At 39.0% G+C, this 19,658-nt stretch overlaps 1 protein-coding gene across 1 annotated transcript in view; it reads left to right on the top strand.

The window, feature by feature from the left end:
- Nucleotides 1-19,658, top strand: part of CEP192 (centrosomal protein 192) — a 224,551-nt gene that overhangs the window by 609 nt on the left and 204,284 nt on the right. Inside the window, exons 2-9 of the mRNA XM_075062017.1 lie at nucleotides 2,395-2,445; nucleotides 4,364-4,510; nucleotides 8,098-8,309; nucleotides 10,327-10,425; nucleotides 11,705-11,845; nucleotides 12,177-12,334; nucleotides 13,149-13,299; nucleotides 16,588-16,771. Of these exons, the coding sequence (XP_074918118.1) occupies nucleotides 2,395-2,445; nucleotides 4,364-4,510; nucleotides 8,098-8,309; nucleotides 10,327-10,425; nucleotides 11,705-11,845; nucleotides 12,177-12,334; nucleotides 13,149-13,299; nucleotides 16,588-16,771 (1,143 nt within the window). The remainder of the gene's footprint in view (nucleotides 1-2,394; nucleotides 2,446-4,363; nucleotides 4,511-8,097; nucleotides 8,310-10,326; nucleotides 10,426-11,704; nucleotides 11,846-12,176; nucleotides 12,335-13,148; nucleotides 13,300-16,587; nucleotides 16,772-19,658) is intronic.

The raw sequence follows: 19,658 nt of genomic DNA, 5'->3' as shown, positions 1-19,658 counted from the left end.
CCGCGGCAGCCTGCGCGGGGAAGTGCCCAGCGTTCGTGTTTTGTTCATCTTCTGGCAGGTCCCTCAGAACCACGGTAGGGGCGGCAGCCAGCAGTCTTTCACCCCTGCCACGTGTGTCGGGCACCAACTAACTAACTAACTAGCGAGCCCGTAGTACTGGTCAAAGCCTCCAAGGGTGCAGGTGTGAGAGTCTGCGGGCAAAAGAAACGTAGTGTCCGAGCACCTTACTGGATTATTACCAGGGCAGTGAGGAGGAAGCCACAGTGAGGAGGGTCGTAGTGTTGTTATAATTAATAAGTAAAGGTAGGAATTAACAATCCATTAAAACTGAGAAATCAAACAGACGAGTCAAGAAATGCTAAATACTCAAGAGTTCTCCTGCCCAGGTTTAACCCCAGTGCACTATGATGGTTTTCTACCTTGTTGGTTTTCTACCTTGCTTTAGAATATTATAAATGATACATATTTTTATACATACCATAAAATATAAAAAAACTACGTTTTACACTTTGCAGAGAAAACAAAAATAGAAAATATTTTGCATGTGGTTATGTTGGTATTGCTTTTTGGAACTGTCAACTTTTGGTATTTCCTGATTTGCAAATAGATGGTTTTTCAGTCTTTCTTTTATATAGCTAACATTAACATATTGCATTTAATTTTATTCTTTTTAAAGAAAAGAAAATGTTAACAGGTTCTTGTAGAGGATTGATGTGACAGTAAACTTAACTTTTCTATATTGTTTAGAAGATTTAATTGCACTATGTAATTTAAAATTAAGCGGAGGTAACATACAATAATGAGTTAAATGTTCTATCATGTATTCCCAGACAGGTACTTTTATAATTCCCACACTTCTCAAAATACTCAACTCTTTCATATTTAATTTGCTCTCTCCTCCCTCAGTGAGGATTAAAATAATGGGAAATGTATAGTATGAGTTGCTTTTAAGTTACGTAAAGTTAATGGAATGCTAGTCAAAGCCTTGAAGTCATATGTTTTTGCTGCTTTCCTGTAACTCAAAAATAACTTGACCAATTTACCTCAAACTTAAAACAAACCTTTGATCTGAGAACAAGTTTAATTTCTGCCTGAAGAAAATGTACTTTCGAAAGTTATGGGTGATTATTAAAAGGGGGAAAATATACTTTAGAATAGAAGATTTAGCTCTAGAGTTCATTCCGTGAACACTATAATATTACTTTCTATTTATAATAGTACCTTTTTATCAGAGAACTGTGAAAAGATTTACAGTCGTTAGGTATCACAGTGCTCCTGTAAATTACGTATTGGTAATTTGTTAGTCCTGCCTGCTTTACAAATAGGGTACAAATCTAGGAAATTGTTTGTAACTGTGGTTGTGCCCTAAACTGGTTACAACCAGGGTTGTGTCAGAGGACCATAAAGTGTGTCCTGGAGGCAACATGGTTTATGTAAGATGACACAGTGAATGAGAGGGAGAGTTGGGAATAGAGTCCAGATCCAGTATACTCATTTATCTGCACTAACCAGTAACTACCTCCATGGCTTATTTGAAAACACAGTAAAGGGTAAGGATTGTCTTTTTTTTTTTTTTTTTTTTTTAAATGTGGGGTAACTGAGGCAGAGAGAGGTTGTGATATGTCCAAGGTCATGCTGAAGTTAGAGGAGCGGGGAATAAGAAATTCAACCTTCAGCCTCATGTCCTGTTTACTAGACCACAGTAGCCCACAAAGGGAGAGGAGTCATCAGTTGCATCAAAGTTTTAATCTTAAAAGTATTTTATTAAAAATTGTTGGGTTGCGTGTATATATACTGAAATAATATTTGTTTAAAAACATCACTACATAAGAGTTGAAAAATTATTCACATAAACAATGTTAAACTACGACTTTCAGCCACCATATTGGGAATGTTGAGTTTTTACCATTTTAAAGTTTTGTTTCCAGTTATACAGTTATTTTTCTGTTTGGACATAGTGGAACATTCTGGATTTTTCTTTGCACAAAGTAGCCTTACAGTAATAACCTTTATAATATAATTTACACATGTGTAGGCAGTCATAATTTCACATCTTAGTTGTTATAGGCTTTTACCTTGAGTGTAACAGCGTATGAAACTAAGATTTTTTTTGAAATTCTCATGCTATTTTCAGATTAAGATGAAGCGAGCAGGATATGTCCCTTTATTAATAAATTCTTTTATACAAAAATGAATAAGGCTCCTGTTTTTGAAATGGCTTGCATGAGTTGACCTTACAACCTAGTCGTGTAACTGCCTCTGTGTAGATGCAAGGGTATGTAGGGTTTTCAAGGGGAAAAGGTTATATGGATTGTGGCTCCTACCTTCCATTTCTTGCAGGAAGAAAAAGCTTAGATCAACAAAGTATATGATTGCATTTTGGTTTCTTAATAGGTTTGGGATAAAAGTGAAAATGGGGATTGGCGTTGTACAGCCAGCTGGAAGGTAAGCATTATTGTTTCAGTATAACTATGAATGGTTATGCCAGGGACTCCTCAGTATTTTGTGAGTAAATAATTTTACTGAAGTATTTGCTGGCTCATATAGTTTTGTACAGTAGAAACTCCTGGATTATCATTTTGCCAATCTGCAAATCCAATTATTCTCATGTTAAAAAATCCATTAGTCTCACCCCACTTCTCAAAGTTTAAAGAGTAGAGGCTATAGTGAGGTTTTTTTTACTATAGACTTCCCTACATTTACAGATTGTTTAGTAAATATACAAGAACTTCAGTAGCCAGAAAAGACAAAATACAATAGAGAGTTTTGGTTATTGTTGCTCAGACTTTGCAGTGTATCACTGGGATTATTTTCTAGTCTAGGGGTGGGCAAACTACAACTGGCGGGCCGGATCCAGCCCATTAGAGCTTTGGATCCAGCCCACAGGATTGCCATCCCTGTTGCGCAGCAGGGCTAAGGCAGGCTCCCTCCCTGCCCTGGAGCTGTGCTGCACCTGGAAGCGTCTGGCACCATGTCTCTGCAGCCCCTGCGAGGGCAGAGGGCTCTGCCCCCCCCCCCCCTGCAGGTCCCATTGGTTGGGAACAGGGAACCAGGGCCAATGGGAGCTTTGGGGGAAATACCCACAGGCCAGTGCAGCACACAGTGCCCTCTGTTCCCCTCCCCAGGGGTTGCAGGGATGTGGTGTTGGCTGCTTCTGGGAGCAGCGCAGGGCCATGGCAGGCAGGGAGCCTGCCTTAGCCCCACTGTGCGCTGCTGCCATCTCGGAGCCGCTCAGGGTAAGCAGCACTGGGTCAGAGCTCGCACCCGAAACCCTTCCTGCATCCCAGCCTGCTGCCCTGAGCCGCTGCACCCTGCACCCCTTCTGCATCCCAGCCCCCCACCCTGAGCCCCCTCCTGCGCCCTGCACTCCCTCCCATACCTCAACACCTTAACCCACCCCTGCATGCAATTTCCCCACCCAGATGTGACCCTCAGGCCAAAAAGTTTGCCCACCTCTGTTCTCGTCTCATTATGGGACATGAAAATGAAAGTGGCAAAAAGTCATTTTAATCGACTGTTATAGGTAGAGAACTCTGTGGAGATACCAAATTTGTATCCACGTCTGATCTGCAAAAATCGTCCATGGGTATCTGCAGACGTAAAGCAGATATCCATGGATTTGAAGGGGTCTAGTATTAGAACATGATTTCTCCATAATTTTTTCTGAGAAGAGCTTCTCAATGAGGCCAATCTGCACAGTTACACAAGAGAACTGAGGTGATCAATTTTTGAGTTGTTTTGCAGTTTGTGTAACAGGAATTAGTGTATCGAAATCTTGTAATTCTAAAGTTGGAAATCCAGGTGAAGCTTTTGGAGTCTTTTCCTCTAGGAAAAGAAGTAGACAGACAGAGACTTGAAAAAGAGCATCAAGCAGGAAGGAAAATCAACTGTGTTCCATATGGACTTTGGAGAAGTGCCCATGAAGCCAGAGATGATGGCAGCAGCATATATCAGTTTAAAATATAGCTTTAATTTCTCTGTCAAGACCCATTTTTTGGCTTCTTAACCACTTCTCCAAATTTAGGGGTGTAGTAGTAATGTCTAAACTTGAGAAATAAACCCATATGCTATATTGGTTAACTTGTAGTTGATCTTTCCAGTGATTATGGAATTTTGAACATGGTTTTCAGTAAGTAATATAGCTGATGTAGAATTTGGAGCCTCATAAGTGAGGATTCATTTCAAAGTAGTACTTTAAAAGCCTTTTAGATTTGTTACTCTTTGCTTTTACAGCTGTAATTCCTTGCCTCCCTAGAAAACTTGATGCTACTTAAAAATAAGATATTAACTTTAAATTTCCCATGATTCCAAGTGAAATATGCATTCTGCAGACTGGAATTTTTTTTATTTTTTTATTTCCCAGACACACAGTGGGTCCGTATGGCGTGTGACATGGGCTCATCCTGAGTTTGGACAGGTCCTGGCTTCCTGTTCTTTTGACAGAACTGCTGTAGTGTGGGAAGAAATAGTGGGAGAGTCGAATGATAAACTTCGAGGGCAGAGTCACTGGGTGAGATTTGAAATTTGTTAGTTTTGACACACACTTTAATTCTCCTATATTTTATGCCTCAGCTATTGATCAGTATTAAGGACCACAGATTTCAGCTGCTTAAACTCCAGAATTAAATAGAGGACCAGGGTAGATTTGATTTAAAAAATCACTATTCGGGAAGACTCAATTTAATCATGGATTTCTGCATAAAAGTACATTCTTGGTGGTTTCTATAACCTTAATGCATATTCTTCACAACTCAGAGAGAGATGAAACCCAAACTGGGTCTCTCTTACGGCCTGCTGCCATTATAGGTTTTCCCTTCTAGTGAGAGAATGGTATGGTAGATCTCAAATCAGTGAAGGGTACACTCGGAAAGACCTCAAGATGTCTGGAATATGCTGCTCAAACAGTTTCACTTTTGTTTCTACTGCTTGTTCCTCCTTTCTCACATTTATCTCCAGACTTCTCTTTGTCCAGATCTATTCTGCCCCCAACGATCTTCTATTCATTGAACTTTTTGAAACTTTGCACTTTTAGAGAGAGGTAAAGGACTGACTCTGTGTACGCAAATTTGCAGAGGGGCAATAGGGTTGAGGTCTGTTATTTCTCACCTTTATTTATTTATTTATTTAGATTTTTGCTGTTAACAAACATGTTCTCTCTGGAGACACAAATCCACAGTTTGAGAACTGCAAAACTAAGCATCTCGGATGTATTTTCTAGACTGAGCCCCATTGGGTAGATAGAAAGATTAACCTAAATAATCTATACAGAAGCCCCTGGAACCCCATAAGATTGAGTCCCTAATCCATGAACTATTGGAACTCATTTACAAAACGTTTCTTTAACATTACATGAATATATTGTCTTATACTATAGAATTAGAATTTATAATCCCTATTCCATGATGAGGTATCTTTGAGCTATAATGTATCTTAATTAAAACTATCTTTAGATGCAATTTTTTGATAAGTTTTTTCCTCAGAAAGCATTTTATTTAAATAAAAATCTGATTTTTTTTTTAAATCATTGATTTTTATTCATCCTGTAGAGGAGTGAACTTGGCTAAATTAGAAATTGTTCCAAACTGCAAGTTATGGTAACTTGGTGTGAGTTCTCTTTTCTTCAACCCATTTTCTAGTCTCAAGTAGAGCTAGAGAGAGTCCTTTTCCATGAAGCTTTTCTGTTAATATAAAATAATAGTAATTTATTTGACAATTTCCCTTGTTAATTTAGGATTGTGCTTCGTCTAGGCTCGTTTTAAATGACTGGCATGGTTTTCAGCATGCAACCTGACAAATAGAGGTCACTACTAAGAAGTGTTTCCTAACATCAAGCTAAACTGTTTCCTTTTCTCAACTTCATTATGGAGAATTTTGCAACATTTTTATATTATACATTTTACTTTGGTATCCCCTCTCCCTCTGTTCAAAAAATATCCACTGAGGAAAAAATGTTTACCTCAAAATTCTAATGTTCTGTGTTGCACATTAGACCCTTCCTATGCAGCAGGAATCCCAGAATTATGTAGGACTGCTGCCACCTACCCCCACACTCAGTCCACCATGTAACAATAAGTATGGTATCCTTTATTTTGATATTCAGCTTATTTGAGGCTGCTACCAAATTTTAACGTGCAAAGATTTTGGTATTGAAAATATATAATTACACTAAATATGATGGGTAGGTGAAAAGTTAAAGGTTTGACTTCTGCGCAGGGGATACTTATGGCTTTTGGCACCCAAAAATAGGTGTGGAAGCTGATTTTGGTGGTCTTTTAGGGCACAGGAAACAGGCTTTGATATAGGTGAGGAAATGTATCTCTGCATGCATGCACAAATGTATCGCTGTGTACACGGATGCGTGCTCTCTCACTTTTTTGACTAGAGGGGGTGATTACTCTAGGGGGGAAGGGATTGAAATTTCTCATCCCAATAAACCTTAACGAATTATCTGGCCCACTGTAGCTACCTGAAACTATATCTTCAAGGACAAAGAAGTATATTATCTTGATGTTTCTTTTAAAATCATCAACAGTGAAATAGTTAACAATATTGATATTTGAAAGCATCGTCATTAGGCCTCACAGTCAGCATCGCCATTTATATGAACAGAGCATTTCACATCTCAGACATATAGTTTCAAGATTGCTCAAAATTCAGGCAGATATACTTGTCAGTGCACGTTTGTTCCAGGTTTTCAAGATTGTTTCCAAACTTAGAGCTTGATGTTATTTGCTGGCCTACATACATCGTTTGTGCGCTGCTTTAACTATTTGATTAGAAACTGGTTTTGGTAAACTTACCTAATCAAGCTATATCAATATTAACACTTTTATATGGATATAACTCTGCCCACAATAGATCCGACTAATTTAACTGTATGTGGTTCTTAATCAGTATAGTTACACTGGTGCTGAAAGTGTCTGTAGGCAAGCCCTTAGGGATTTTTAAGATGAAACTCTAGACCTTGGAGCACTAGTACATGACAATTTATATGGCCACATAACTGCATCATAAACTGGTGACTAAATAATTGATAGAAGCTGAGAAGCATTTTTTTCTTCAATGATTACTGCATTTACTTTCAGGTTGTCATTGTATAATTCCCCACTCTGAACCTTAGTGTCCAAAAGATGGGGTACCAGCATGAATTCCTCTAAGCTTAATTACCAGCTTTGTACTTGTAGCGCTGCCACCAATCAGGAATTCCAGTGCCTGGTACATTCTGGTCCCCCCAAAACCTTGCCCGGGGACCCCCCAAGACCCAGACCCTCTGGATCTTAACACAAGGAAAGTAAACCCTTTCCCCCACCGTTGCCTCTCCCAGGCTTCCCCTCCCTGGGTTACCCTGGAAGATTGAATCTCTAAACGAGTCAGGAAAATGCACCTTCCCCTCTCCTTCTTCTCTCCACCCTCCAAGAACTCTCCCTGACGAGAACAGTAACTCTAACACAGAGAGAAAACTAGCCTTCTCTCCCCCTTTCCCTCCTTTCTCCCCACCAATTCCCTGGTGAATCCAGACCCCGTCTCCTGGGGTCTCACACCAGAATAAAAAAAACAATCAAGTTCTTAAACAAGAAACTTAATTAAAGAGAAAAAAAAATTATCTTTGTAAATTTAAGATGGATTAGGTACAGGGTCTTTCAGCTATAGACACTGGGAATACCCTCCCAGCCTAAGTATACAAGTACAAATTAAAATCCTTTTAGCAAAAATATAAATTTGAACTCCTTCCAGCCAAATGGATAAGTAAAACTCCTTCCAGCCAAATGCACATTTGCAAATAAAGAAAACAAACACAAGCCTACCTCGCTTTATCTACCTAGTACTTACTATTTGAATATATAAGAACCTGTATCAGGGAGATTGCAGAGAAACCTGGTTGCACATCTGGTCCCTCTGAGCCCCCAGAGTGAACAACCACCAAAACTAACAGCACACACAGAAACTTCCCTCCCTCAAGATTTGAAAGTATCCTGTCCGCTGATTGGTCCTCTGGTCAGGTGACAGTCAGGCTTACTGAACTTGTTAACCCTTTATAGTCAAAGAGATATAAAGTACTTCTGTGCTATTAACTTTTCTTATCTGTTTATGACACAGGTAAAAAGGACCACTCTGGTAGACAGTAGGACATCTGTTACAGATGTGAAGTTTGCTCCCAAGCATATGGGTCTTATGTTAGCAACCTGTTCAGCAGATGGAGTAGTGAGGATATATGAAGCTCCAGATGTTATGAATCTCAGTCAGTGGTCACTGCAGCATGAAATCTCATGTAAGCTAAGCTGCAGTTGCATTTCTTGGAATCCATCAAGGTAAGTTATAAAGCATCACTTAGACAGGTTTAAAGAATGAATAGAAGAAAAGTCCAAAGATTAGTTTGTCTAAAACTTATTAATGCTGTAAAAATCCAAAAGATTTTGTCAGATCTAGAAGAAAAGTTTACTAAAGACTTTGACCTAGTTTGGTTGGATCAAATCATAAGTGAGAGTTTGAGAATGAATGATAATTGTGGGGGTGAGGGAGGAGTGATGTCTACATTAAGCTTGCCTAACTTTCTTATAAAGGATTCTTGAGACCTTTCTTTGAGAAACTCTCTAATGTTGTTTTCAGCAGGCCTTTTGTTTCATGAAACAGCATTCAGATTTGCTTGAGAGGTGGTGTTAAATATTGCCATTTCCTTTCTGTCACTTTTATATTCAGGAAAATGTTATTAGACTGCCCAAGTCACTGAACATTATGAGGCCAGGCTGATGCCACTGCTAAAGCAGTAACACATGCTGAACAGGGAATACCCCGTGATCTGTCAAAGTGACCTTTGGGGAAGCAGAGGGGACTTAAAAGAGAGGTGGTCTGGACTCACTCTGTAAACCTTACATGGCCCCATGGGACAAGCACTCCTCCATCTCTTGGGGAGGGATGGAGTAAGAGACAGGATGGTCCCTACAAGGCTACCCCTAGACCCAGTGCATGACACCAGTCTCCTCTCTGGTGGGGAAACACTTGGGACAAGAGTTCCCCCACACCAGGGATTGGAGTAGGAGGAGCCAGACAGAGCTACACTTCCTTGGATTTTTCACCTCTAGACTTGGTAACCCACCCCTTCTTTTGGGAAAATAGCGTTCTTCTGGAGCCAGCTAATATGTTCAGCTGTGTAGCTCACATAGTAGTAGTTTGTGCTTCAGTACTGAAGGTTCAGGTTCAGACACTCCTGATTCATTATGAGAGGTGGAAGTTGTTAAAGTTACACACAGTTTACCTTTTACTTGACTTAAAAACAAATTCAAAGCCCTAAGAAATTACACTTCAAATTAGTAGTTAAAAATGTTATTTTGGTTGCAAAGACAAACACTTGCAAGTTAGGAAATGCCCAGTTTATGATTACAACCCCAATTCTATCTCCATGTGTGTATGCATTAAATCAGAGGTGGGCAAACATCCGGCCTGCGGGACTGTCCTACTTAGCCCTTGAGCTCCTGGCCGGGGCGGATAGCCCCCAGCCCCTCCCACGCTGTCAAGCGGGCAGCACTCTGGGGGGCGGGACTGCAAGCTCCTTCAGGGCAGTGCAGCAGCATGTCTGACTCTGGCCAAACGGCACGGCTGCCAGACATGCTTCTCTGAGCAGCATGGTAAGGGGGCCAGGGATACGGGGCAGGGTGTCCTGGGGAGCACTCAGGAACAGGGAGCGGGGGAGTTGGATGGGGTGGAGGTTCAGGGAGGGCGGGAGCGGTCAGGGGATAGGGAACGGGGGAGGGGTTGGATAAGTGTGGGAGTCCCAGAGGGCCTGTCGGGGGTGTGTGTGGGGATAGGAGTTGGGGCAGTCAGGGGACAAGGAGTGGGGGGGTTGGATAGGGGGTGGGGTCCTGGGAGAGCAGTTAGGGTTGGGGGGAGGTCCCAGGAGGTGGCTGTCAGGGGACAAGAAGGGAGGGAGGTTGGAGGGGTCAGGGGTTCTGAGGGGGACAGGAAGTGGGAGAGGTTGGGGGCCAGGCTGTTTTGGGGGGCACAATCTTCCCTCCATACAGTTTTGCAACCCCAATGTGGCCCTCAGGCCAAAAAGTTTGCCCACTGCTGAATTAAATAAGTCTTCAATTACATGCTGCTTTTTCCACAGGGCCCTAGTCTCATTCGTGGCGGAGGATGGTCATTCTAGGGACCAGAATTATGGTTGCACAGCCAGCTGAAAATCTACCATTTCTTAACTTTTGAGTGCTTGACTTTGAAATCTGATTAACATTTTTAATTTTTTTTAATCCGTAATACTTAAAATAGTTTAACTTGTGTTACACATGATAGTAATTTGTAAATGTAATGGCACTTATTTTTCACTTGTAGCTCTCGAGCTCATTCTCCGATGATAGCTGTAGGAAGTGATGACAACAGTCCAAATATACTGGCTAAGGTTCAGATTTATGAATACAATGAAAACACCAGGTAAACTAAGGAATTAACCAGTACAGTAGAATTTCAGAGTTACGAACTGACCAGTCAACCACACATGTCGTTTGGAACCAGAATTACACAATCAGGCAGTACTAGAAACCAAAAAAAAGAAAAAAGAAAATACAGTACTGTTAAATGTAAACTAATAATAAAATGGAAAGCATTTTTCTTCTGCATAGTAGAGTTTCAAAGCTGTATTAAGTTAATGTTCACTTGTAAACTTTTGAAAGAATGACCAGAACGCTTTGTTCAGAGTTACAACACAGTTATGAACAACCTACATTCCCAAGGTGTTCATAACTCTGAGGTTGTACTGTATAATCTTTATGATGGGTTTAGAATGGCTATATGCTGGTTTATAACAACATAGGGATTAAATAATTCTCACTATTGTGTATGGATAGAAGTACAAAATATACTTTTGAGTAATAAAACATGTACATTGTGAGAAGTTTGAAATGATGTATGAAATACTGCCTCATTGTAGTTGCTGCATATATTCTTGTATCATGGAACGGGTAGAAGGAGAAGAATCTCAGAACGCTGGCTGATGTTGCACATCATGGTGATGGACCATGGCTAGTGCTGCCATTCCGAACACAAAAATCTCATGAATGTCACTAGGATTTTCAAACAGAGATCTGAGGCCCTAGTCCTCCAAAGATTTACTTAAGGTGCTTAAAGTTAAGCAGATACGTAACTCTTAGCAGGATTGGGGGCAAGATAGATACAATTGATGATAGAAAATCCTGTGAATCATCGGCATTCTTTGAAATCCATTAAGAAAGCATTAGATTTGTTAAATTAATCACTCCAGTAAGAAAATGCACAGATGTGAAACCTTAATTTTATGATAAACTATTTAATACGAGATCACATATTAGAATCCTGCCTCATTCAGTGTGCCTGTTGAATAGTGCATGAGGCAAGAGAATCCTGAGGATTCATACCTCATTCTGGGCCAGATTCTGTATGCAGTGACAGTAGAGCAAATCTAATATAATTTACTCTGATAAACCAGAATTTGGTCCTATTACAAAAGATGCTCATTATATAGCAAATGAGGCATACAGAAGCCAGTCGTTGAACACAGATTACACAAATTAAAATATATTAATTTGTAACATAATGTTAATGATTCGTCTTTTTAATTTATATTTGATTGCTGGACCCTTCTCTGTACAGTAATTCCCTCTGTCTACTCCATGTTTGCATCAGTGGCTATGTTGTCAGCACTCATCAAATGAATAACCTGTCTGTTGCTCCTCAGGAAGTATGCAAAAGCAGAAACTCTTATGACAGTCACTGATCCTGTACATGATATTGCATTTGCTCCGAACCTGGGAAGATCCTTCCATATTTTAGCTGTAGCTACCAAAGATGTACGAATTTTCACACTGAAACCTGTAAGGTGAGCTTTTGAACCAGATTTCTTAACTTGAAAGAATATAGTTGTGTAGTCTTATGCTAATAATACTTAAGCCTATCCAGAAAGAGTTGCTTTTAGCAGTCTATTAGAGGCAAACAATGAACTAGCACAACAAAATTTTCTTTCAACATCATTTACTATTACTTGTTCAAGGAAAATATCATCACAAACCTTCTTGGAGAAAACAGCTCCCTCTTGTTGTTGCACATTCAAGACAGTTAGTATTTTCTTTGGTCAGAATTAGTAACGTTTATTGTCTTAAAATACGGATGCATGTACTGTAGAATTTTTACCCGCTTTTTTTTCTTAATAGGAAAGAATTGACTTCTTCTGGAGGACTAACAAAATTTGAAATTCAGATAGTAGCTCAGTTTGATAATCACAATTCCCAGGTCTGGCGAGTGAGCTGGAACATTACAGGCACAGTGCTTGCATCATCTGGTGATGATGGCTGTGTTAGACTATGGAAAGGTAAGAGTTCTGTAGGGCACACGTTAAGGTATTTTAGATTGCTTTGTCCAATGCTGAAAGATTAAAGATTGACCTATGGGAAAACTTAATTGTTTCTGGAATGCAAATTTCTTGGAATTGGTTTGTGAACTAAAAGACTTTCTATTGCTGCATACATTTGGAAAAGAAAAGAAAATCTCTTATTTGCTGGACCTCAGAGGACACTTGCTTTGTTTGATTTATAATACGATAATAGCCAACAGAACTTGTTTTCTGAATTGTTCAGTTTGTTCTAACTAAAGTAGTAGACATTAATGTCACCTTTTATCTCATGAACATGTCTGGTGCAGTCAGGAATAAATGTGAGGTGTATACAAAACTCTAAAATATCCAAGTTACAATTTCTGTAGCTGTCTTCTCTTGATGGAAGAAGAGTGAAAAATCTATATTCCCTAGATCCTGCTCAGGGAACGATACAGATACTTAATCTTTAACGTGTCCAACTAATATTTTGTAATTTTTTCGGTACTAACATTTTTGCATGTCATTTCTTAAAGGAAGGTTGAACTTTACCGCTTGTATTTTACTGATTTCTGAACAGTGAAGTTTTCAAGCTTAATTAAGAGGAAATTGAAAAAAATAGTGTGGGAAGAGAATGTCAAACAGTTAAAGAGCTAGATCCTCAGCTGTCTTAAATTGATATAGCTCCTCTGACTTGAGTGGTACTTCACCAACTTACACCAGCTGAGAATCTGCCCAGAATCTTGTAACCTTATCAAATGTTCTTGGCAATTAGGGATGGAAATAAAAACTAATTTTTTTGATGATTTTGCAGCTAATTACATGGACAACTGGAAGTGCACTGGTATACTGAAAGGTAATGGGAGTCCAGTCAATGGTAGTTCTCAGCAGGGAGTGTTTAATGCTTCTCTAGGTTCAGCCAATACAAGCCTACAGAATTCATTAAATGGATCAGCTGCTGGCAGGTAGGCTAATTTATACATAGACTGTAGAATTTTTTAATACAGTATCTTTTGTGTACCTACTTCACTCTTAGTTTCACTCAATTCTGATGTCTCTTTTATGGGGTCTGGTAATAATGCTTGTGTTTTTTATTATTGTACTAGTGGTTTTTCCTGTTACACTAACATTTAAAGAAGTGCCGACTAAATTCTTTAATTTTGCATTTGTAAGGCAATCATAAATTCCAGCATATAGCAGGTACCCTTTTTCAGGGCTCTGTGTATTCTGTAGCACAATGGGACCAGATTCCACAGCAGAATTTTCCAAATTCTGCAGCAAACATTTGATACTATCACTGTGAAATAGCCTTCATTTCCATTCTTAGGCAAATGCAACTGTGGTTCATAATTCAAAATATTCATTCACATAAAATTCAGTGATTATTTTTATGGCGATTATTTTTGAGGATGGGTATCTTTCCTGTGCTCTCCAGGTGGCCTGGCTCCACAACCCAAGCCTTGGCTCCCGTGATGTTGTCCAGGAGGGCCAGCTCAGAAGCTCCTTCCCTTGTGTGTGCTAGGGAAGGGGGAAGCTTGTAGCCGGCTTCAGCGGGTTATCTCCCTGATTTCCCAAGTGTCGGCTGCTACTCTGCTATCCTGGCAGCCCAGCTGGCCAGCCTATGCTTCTGGCTCCTCCTTCTCTTGGCTGTAAGCTGAACTCCAGCTCTGGCCCTCAATGGAACAGTGCAGGGATCATGCACAATAATCTAATTAACTCTCCTTTGTGGGGAAAGCTAGAGAGCCAAGAGGCAGCTGCAGACCAAATTCCAGGAGGACAGGAAGACAAAAGTCAGCTGGTTGCAGCAAAAATGTTGAACTCCGTATCATCTTGCAAAAATGCTGTGTTCTACAGCTGTGGAATTGTAGACTCCACAAGGCCCTGACTGTGATGGATGGGACAGTTTACACCGCTTAGAGCTGTTGTTTCAGGCTCTTGGCAGACTCGGGCAGCCACCACTCCATTGGTGTATGTTTCCAAGGTTATCTCCACAGTTCTAAGGACTAGAAACATACTTTTTAAAAAAGAGAAATGAAAGATTCTTGTTCACAATTCTGCAGCAGGGGTGAATTCCACTGTGACGTCTACGGCCATGGAATCTCTGACTATACTGGGTCCTGTCCTTTATGATAGAGCCTTACTGTGTGAGAAAGTATTTACCTACCTGTTTTGCTTTGTGACTACATTGGGTTGAAAGTTAGTGTAAAAATCATATCTATAATGTGCTTTAGTGGTTTTTAAGTTTAATAAAAACAAAGCATATATTAACTATTGACCAAATTGGATTGCTTTTAGACTGTCTCTAGGCCCTGACTTTCTATGCATTGTACATTTAAACAGCTAAGGGGCAGTTAAACTATAATAAGATTTCAATCTTTGGAAAATCATATTTATCAGAATAAGTACATTATACCACTTATGCTTTTCAAACTGTGGGTTAGTGATAAAAATAGTTTTGGAATGATTTGAAACATGAAAATAAATTACTAGAAAACCCACACTCAGTAGTGCTGTGTTGTTATTGTGCTGATAACCACATGTGCCTAGATTTGTGATGCATTTTCCCTTCTCCATTTGTATTATGTCCTTTTTAACAGAAAACAGAGCTGATATCAACCTAACTGGAGTAACTTTGCTGTTTTGCTGCTTGTTGCATGCACACAGGAATGGAAAGAGAACTTTTTTCCCCTCCCCAACGCCGTTTGACCTCTCCCAAGACACCAGCAGCCTGATAACTACTAAACGCAATTCAAAAGGCCTGTCTAAAAATACACTGTATACCTTTTTGTACTAGCCATTGCAGTTTGACACTGTTGGAACTTCTGAAAGAAAAATAATTGGAGAGGGTTCTTGTTGAGACAGATTTCCACCACAAATAGGTCCGTTTCCCCCCCTCGTCCCCCGAAAGCTCATGAAAATTACGGACTAGTGTATGGGTTAAGAGGATTTGTTGTCCTTAGCTGGGGTGTGAGGAGGGAAAAGACGGCTTAATGACCATTAAAGTCAGCTAATTTTCATTAAAATTGTTTTGAGTGTTGATTTGTTTTACATTTTGCAGTGTTCAAATATATAATTGATTCCTAAACATTACAGCTTTGTAATTACTTTGTAATATACTGAAACTGTTAGTCTTAAAGAAATAAGAGAACAGTGTGATTTGACAACTGTACAAATAGTAGCTTAATTTAATGTGGCATTGCTTCATTTATAAATTCAAACTACTTCAAAGAAATGTTTTGTAAGTGCTGTCATACTTTCTTCAGGCTCACTAAAAATACTTTTTTCTGATTCGTGTTTGTATGTTCCTGTGGTGTGATTCCAGAGAGTAATTATTATTCCCTCTGAGGACAACATTTTGAAATTTACAGTAATCTAGGAAACATCTAAAGTCTTTAAATGTGGATTGTCCCAGGATTTTATTAATTACTTGGCCATGCATTCTGTAAATATTCTCAGAGCAAAAAACAAGCCAGATAATGTCTTCAAATATTTTAGTAGTTATATTAAAGTGCATAAATGTTACGGGTAAGTCATAATAGAAGTTGGCAAAAGAATGACATGAAATGGCATTCTCTAAGCATTGTGTTGATCAGAAATCTTTAGCTTGTTCTGAGGTTTCTGAAGAAATATGTAAATACATACAAAGATTGTATTTAATTGAAAAGAGTAATCCTTCCTTGTAAATGTATATTGTCATATCTAAGTATTGTAAAAACAATCTCATGTTTTTACATCTGTTCTAGAAACTTGCAGTAAAATTGATCTGAGTTGGATGCAAATGCAGCATGTGTACTTGCATAATATTTAATGTCTGCCTGGTGTTGCAAATGAAGTATTATTAAAGTCTCTGTTCATAAGCTGCATGAATTCTAGGAGAACCGTTTGCATCAAAGATGTTGATAGCTGTGTTAGAAAATCCTTATAATTTACAAAGTAACTTGTTTCTTTGTAAAATGTATATTAGGAATGTATTTACAATATTCTTTTTTCTGAGGCTTTCAGTGGAAAGGAGTATACCTTTTTTTTTTTTTCTTTTAAAGAACAGTTTCCAGACTTGATCAATCTTGTTTTGAATGAGTGCCTTGATTTCTGCTGTTATGTTTCATTGGTTTTGGGATGGATATACTAAAGCTTTTTTTTTTTTTTCCAGCATGTCTTTTCTCCCCTTTGTTTCTCCTTGTATTTACTACTCTTCTCTTTTTCTTCTGTTTCTTTTTTGTTTTGGTGTTTTGTTCCTGTCTTAATTGTTTCAGGTATTTCTTTCCCCCTCTGGATTCCCCATGGACTGGATCGAGATGGTCCAGTTATGCCCAGCTCCTACCACCACCTCCTCTGATAGAGCACTCTTGCGATGCTGACACTGCCAACCTCCAGTATCCTCACCCAAGCAGACGATATAGCTCTCAGCCTCTTAACCTTTTACCTGAGAATGAAGGGGTTTAATATACATACTCAAAATAAATCTGAAAGGGTCTTATTCAGATGCTTGTAAATGCTTCAGTTTTTGGCTGCTTTTCTTTTTCAGTTTTCCTCCAAAAGATTTTCAAAAATCGGCTTTCTTACATGTTTTGCAAACACCACACGGGGGGAGAGGGATAGCTCAGTGGTTTAAGCATTGGCCTGCTCAACTCAGGGTTGTGAGCTCAATCCTTGAGGGGGCCATTTAGGGATCTGGAGTGCACAAAAAAAAAAACAAACCCACACCCTCAGGGACAGTACTTGGTCCTGCTAGTGAAGGCAGGGGACTGGACTCAATGACCTTTCAAGGTCCCTTCGAGTTCTATGAGATAGGTATATCTCCATATTTTTTTTATATGTTTGCAACCTAATGTTTGTGCTTGTGCATCAAAGGGATATTAGCTCTATTGTTTAGTACCCTTTGAACTATGACTACACACAAGCAGCATTAACTGTGAGCTATATGGAGAAAGTAGCTGACTTCAAAGTGCCTATCTAATAGGTGGGGGTTTTTTGTACTTGGTTTATTGTGGTCTTTGAGTTTCTTATGTTATACAATAGATCACATCCATAAATGTGAAATGTGTCATCAATGTTCAACATGCCTTCAAGAAACTGTTCTAGAGCTCTAAAAGATAATTGGAATTGGCTTGTAAAATAAAAGAAACTATTCCTGTATATACTACAATAGAATTTTAATTAAGCATGTTCGATCACTTTTAGAATTTTCCACCTTGTTCCCTAAAATAAAGTTTATAATTATTAGGTAGAGCAATTAAACTTATTTTAAAGGGTTTGTATTAGTTTGCTCTTTTTTTCATCAAAAGAAATACTATTAATATAATAGAAGAGCCTTTCTGATGCAAATATCCAATCTAACACACTTACAGTTGGATACATGTGAGTGAATTAAGCAACTTTTTCTTCAGAAGGCTTAAAACTCAAATTTCATGTATTGTTTCATTTAAATACTTTTAAACAAGATTTCGCTGTTAGTATGTAAGACATATAACAGCTTGCTGATTGTGACTACTATAGAGAGTGACCACCAACAGTCATGTTTAATACACTTCTTTACTGGTTTATACACCTCTACCCCAATGTAACGCTGTTTTTGGGAGCCAAAAAATCTTACCAACCACCTTATAGGTGAAACCACGTTGTATCGAACTTTCTTTGATCTGTCAGAGTGCGCAGCTCCGTGCCCCCCCGCCCCCTCCGAGTGCTGCTTTACCACCTTATATCTGAATTTGTGTCACATCGAGTCGCGTTATATCACGGTAGAGGTGTATATAAAAAATTGAAAGTAAGTTTTATTTTTTCCCTTCATTTTTAAAGTAGAAATTCAGGTTTTGTGTGAAATTTCATGAAAAGGAGCCAAATGTGTGAAAGGCAAGGAAGTGAGGGGGAAACTATTTTAAATGTTTATCACTGACGTTTGTAAAGTCAGTAATCATTTTACATAATGGATGTCTTAAGATCCAATGCCTCCTGCCATTTCAGTTGAGGTGCAAGGCACTGAAACACATCTTCAGAGCCCCAGCTCTATTCAAGAGCAAAAAACAATGGAGCCTGGTGTTAATATTCCCAATATCTAACATTTTTTTTTAAAGGAGAACAAAAGTTAGATCTTTGTCCTAAGTACTAAAAATGGTCCAAGCCCAATTGCTCAAAAATCCGTAACAGATTCTCTTTAAGACTACACAACAGTTGCTGTTCTACGCCTTGTTTTAACAAACTACAACTTTACACAAGCCTTGGATTGAAATTTCCCCATATTCTGCAACACTCAAACAAATGCTTTAACATTGTGTGACAGTATTCCCATTCACTTCAAAGGGTCTGCTCCCATTTGTAAAGTTAACCATGTGCAGAAGTGTTGGTAGAACTGAGAACTGCTTGAAGTTGTCTGTTTTTTGTTCTATTTTCAGTTACAGCTCCTGCTCCCTGTCCTGAGAAGGGGGAGTAAAAAGCTTGTGGAGTTGGGAAAAACAAACAAAACCAAAAAAACAGTTTCAGTTTGCCAACCAGTACTCAGTGTACTTCTTCCTCATAATAAAAATGATGGAATTTCAGAGTTTAGAATTGTGGTATGCAAGTTAACCTTTATAATTAGGGCACTAGCTAATTATTTTAAAAATAAAGTATAAACATTTGAAAATGCAAGATTAAAAATGTGCAGTAGTGTAACATCTATTATCTATACACTGAAAGAATGATGTGTGTGCACAGGTGCTTGTGCAGCAATTTAGTATCCTGAATTTACAAGGTCAGGTGCTGATGCAAGAGAAGATTGTTCCACAGAGGTATTTGGGGGGCGGGGGGTAGCACAGGGGTTCTACATAAATGCAGAATAACTAGTGAAAGTGCATCCACATGATTTGTTTGTTCTGGCCTAAGCTACAGTGGTTGAGGATCATTGCATTTACGCAACTTGGGGCAGATATCCCACAGTGCAGTGGCTCCAATGCAAATACACTTATGAGGAAGGGCACTCCCCCCCTCCCATGCAGCAGCAGGAAGCCATATTGTAGCAGGACAATACCCCCCAAGTGCAAGGTGTATGCTTGGGGAATTTTATGCCCCAAAATTAACAATTCTGCACATGATATTTTAAAATTCTGCATATTTTATTTGTTAAATTAACACACTATAATCATGCATGCTTCAATTATTTTGGGAATTTATTTCAAAATACTTGTCAGCAAGTATGTAACAATGCAGACAAAAAAATCAAATGTTTTCTGTCAAATAAGGTTCCTTACTAGGCATATTAATACAGAACTCTGAGGAATAATTCGTTTAAAGTACAATACAGAAACTTATTTCCTGCACCCCTCAGAAGCAGTGCAAAGGCTTGGGGGAG

The sequence above is a fragment of the Chelonoidis abingdonii genome, chromosome 2, assembly GCF_003597395.2.
Source record: "Chelonoidis abingdonii isolate Lonesome George chromosome 2, CheloAbing_2.0, whole genome shotgun sequence".
In the NCBI taxonomy this organism is placed as follows: Eukaryota; Metazoa; Chordata; order Testudines; family Testudinidae; genus Chelonoidis; species Chelonoidis abingdonii.
This window is presented reverse-complemented; position numbering and strand designations above follow the sequence as displayed.